Source organism: Cucurbita moschata, unplaced genomic scaffold, assembly GCF_002738365.1.
Source record: "Cucurbita moschata cultivar Rifu unplaced genomic scaffold, Cmos_1.0 Cmo_Scf00010, whole genome shotgun sequence".
In the NCBI taxonomy this organism is placed as follows: domain Eukaryota; kingdom Viridiplantae; phylum Streptophyta; class Magnoliopsida; order Cucurbitales; family Cucurbitaceae; genus Cucurbita; species Cucurbita moschata.
Genome location: NW_019268526.1, coordinates 359,682 through 363,288, shown reverse-complemented (window position 1 = coordinate 363,288; position 3,607 = coordinate 359,682). Strand labels below are relative to the sequence as shown.

Sequence of the window (3,607 nt, the reverse complement as noted above, 5' to 3'; positions counted from 1 at the left end):
TAAACAAACGATATATGGAGTTAAAAACCATTATTATACCATTTCATGCTACCAAGTTTTGGTGAAACATTTATGTTCATCTTAATTGCACCGACATTAATAAATATATCATATATGTTTTGATTCGCAAAAGACAACAGCTCCAAACCTCACCAAAACTCATGCACATAATGTCAATTTAAATCTGACATCATTGCAAACCAGCGGATGACACTAGGTTAGTTGTCAACTCTGAATTGACATCATAGCTAACTTTCATCATATAATAACAATAAAATTGTACTCGATAAAAGTTCTAAACTGTCATCGTAGCTAAAAGTTTTTGTACATGTATAACAACATATGTTTTGATGATGGTTTTGAACTTTTATCATTGCATAACCGTCATCTTACCCCATAATGATAGTGAAAAAGTTCGTATATAGGTCGATGATAGTACAAACTGACAACATATTTATTAAAACAAGCTCATTTTGTACCTGAACGATACGGTACGACTTTTTTATAAAATTTAACTAAAAAAAATTAGTGGATCATAAGTTTAGAACACAACAAATGCAATCTTTTCATGCATCAATCACACACGCTCAATTACAAACACATTGGACTGTTAGTTAATAATCCAAACACCTCTATATTATTTGCACTTTCCCCCTTAGAGACCATAATAGTGTGATGAAGTGGATATGGTTGGAAATTTCTCCAAAACTTGCAAGCATTCCTTCATGGATGGTCTCTTTTGTGGGTTAGGTGATGCACAACTATATCCTAATTTAAAGCAAGACAACAAAGCTTCTTCTTTCCCCTCCATCTCACCTCGAATCGCCATGTCAGTCATTTTTAGGGCTCGACTCTTATCTTCAATTGCAAGTCCAAGTACCTGGCTCAACTCATCCAACACGATGATCTTCCCTGTCAATAGCTCGAGCAATATCACTCCAAAAGAGTACACATCCCATTTTGAATTGGGCTTCAAGCTCCGAAGTGACTCTGGTGGCAAGTACGGCGACACTCCATTAATCGAGCTTGGACTTGGTCCAGTGACGAAATCTTGGAAGCTATCTCGAGATGCGGTAGACCGTTTACTCCCAAAATTTCGAGTTGAGCCACCAGGCTTGTAACTCGAGTCACCCAAGAAGAGCTTGTCGAGACCGAAATCGCCGATCTTGGGCTCCATATCGAAACCCAAAAGAATGTTGGTGGGCCTCAAGTTGCCATGGACATGCTTCTTGTCATGGAGATAAGAAAGGCCACGAGCTACTCCTTTGGCTATTCTCAATCGAGGCTCCCATGGAAGATGACAAGGCGACGAACCCACTTTCCCTATTAAAGTAAGAAAAAGGCACAACTTATGAGCTATACCGACAGAGCTCGTGAATTTTCCGGGAAGTGAAATCTTTGCCGCTAAGGACATAATTTAATGGTTGACTTCCCAAAGTGTCATTAAAAACAAACACTTTCAGTTATACCTACTCCACCGTCAACCATTTACTCAATCCAACGCCGTGAACGGCAAGCTTCTGAGCTCAAGAACTCAGAGTTCATCGGACATGGCGACAAGCTTGGAGCTGTTTTGAACCCACGAACTCAAAACAACAATACACAAACATAAAAAAACTTACTGTAACGAGCATTGGCAAGGCTTCCATTAGGAACAAAATCATAAATTATGAGCTTTTCATCGACGCCCCAATAGAACCCACGAACACGAACCAAATTTGGATGAACCAATTTAGCTACGACACGAATTTGATTCTCGAAATCTTTGAATTTTTCCACGCCGCCATCTCCGATTCTTCTCACGGCAAACGCCGTCCCGTTTTCCAGCACTGCTTTGTATGTTATGCTTGATCCGGTGGCGCCCAGGATGTACGCTGATGCTTTCAGCAGCGCCTCCAGTTCAAGCTCCTTCTCTCCGCCGTTTACCGTCACCAAAGTCCCCTTTCTGTTCCCGTCTCCTCCCTCCTCTGCCGTCTCACGGTGGCCGGGGATTGACACGGCACTCGCCTGATCGGAATTTCCCTCTTCTGGGTCCTCTGTTTTTCTTAAACAGGACCATCGGGAAACTCCTCTGGATTCCGATGAGGATGTGGAGAAGCTCTCTTTGGCCAAATTGGCTTCGTTTTTCAAATGGGTTTCGACGGATTTGTTTTTTTTCTTCAAGTGATAGACGTAGAAGAACAGGAGGAACAGAATTGCCAATCCGACAATATCTCCCAGTACAATGGCGACGATTGTTGAGGGTTTGAACCGAGTTTCGCTCTGTTTTTCCGGCGATGTCGTTTCTGGAGTACTTCGGTCTAGTGGAATGGCAGCGATCGCCGGCGGGAGAGACGCCGCCGAAGAAGGAATTGAACATGGGGTTGTCGTTAACTCGCCGCAGAGTTGGCGATTTCCGGTGAAGGATTTTGCTTCTTGGTTCATGAACACATCAGAAACTGGGACTTCTCCGGTGAGGTTATTGAAGGAGAGATCAATAGTGGCGTTGGCCGGAATATTATGAGCGAAATCCGGCGGGATTTTGCCGGAAAGTTTATTGTACGAGATGTTGAAATAACGTAAATTGTCGCCACCAAAATCAGACGGCAAAGCTCCATCAATCAAATTAGAAGACAGATCCAAAACCTCCACCGTCTTAAACCCACCGAGAATTTCACCGGAAATGTAATTGTTCTTCAAAGACACAACCGTAAGATTACCCAAATCCGCAAGATCACCCGGAAACTTCCCGACCAAAGCATTACCAGAGAGGTTAAGAACTTGCAGATTCCCAAGTCCACCCACCGCCGCCGGAACCTCACCGGAGATCAAATTCTCCGACAAATCAAGAAACCGGAGCATGGTAGCGTTAAACAGAGACCGGGGAAGAGACCCATTAAAGGAATTATTAGAAAGATCAACCGATTCAAGGTTTTGAATCAGACCCAGATCAGAAGAAACAGAGCCCATCAGCTGAGAATTCGGTAGAGACAAACCTGTAACTCTAGAGCCGCCACCACCACCGTCAGAGCATTGAACTCCCCGCCATGAACAGGGCGTCTCATCGGAGTAATTCCAGTTCTGAAGAACAAAAAGAGGGTCATCCAAAACGCCATACTTGAAGGAAAGCAAGAGAACCCCATCAAAATTCAGTCCATAGCAAGAAGATTGAAGAAGAAGAAAAGCAAGAACTGTGCAGCTCCAATGGCAGCTCATGATTCGATAGAATAAAAGAAAACCCACATCGCTAAGGAATCATAAAGAGCAAAAAATAGCAAAGAATTCAAAACCAATATGCTCTTACTTACTGGATCTCTGCAACCTATAAATTCCTGTTCTACGTTATATGCTCCTAATTAATCATTTTTTTTTAATCAAAATTATACCTAATTAATAATTTATTTATGAAAAAAAATTAAACTTTTATGATCCTCTTCACTCAGATTTAAGACCTGAGAATAGGCATCTTTTTGGTAAGTGACATACGAGAAACTCCAAAGTTTCAGACAGCCTCTCTCTCTCTCCTCTTTCTCTCTCTAGCTTTTGACTTGATCAAAAAATTAAATTAAATTAAATTCTGTAATATCTTTCAAAATCAGTAATTAATTAGTTTATTTACTTGATTATG

At 41.6% G+C, this 3,607-nt stretch overlaps 1 protein-coding gene across 1 annotated transcript; it reads right to left on the bottom strand.

The window, feature by feature from the left end:
• Positions 1 to 498: 498 nt before the first annotated feature.
• On the bottom strand, positions 499 to 3,372 carry LOC111448971 (probable LRR receptor-like serine/threonine-protein kinase At4g37250). The gene is made up of 2 exons (XM_023088786.1): positions 1,623 to 3,372; positions 499 to 1,323 (listed from the first exon to the last, which is right to left on the bottom strand). The coding sequence occupies exons 1-2, from the start codon at positions 3,193 to 3,195 to the stop codon at positions 656 to 658; spliced, it is 2,241 nt and encodes a 746-aa protein (XP_022944554.1). The 5' UTR covers positions 3,196 to 3,372; the 3' UTR covers positions 499 to 655.
• Between the last annotated feature and the right edge of the window lie 235 nt (positions 3,373 to 3,607).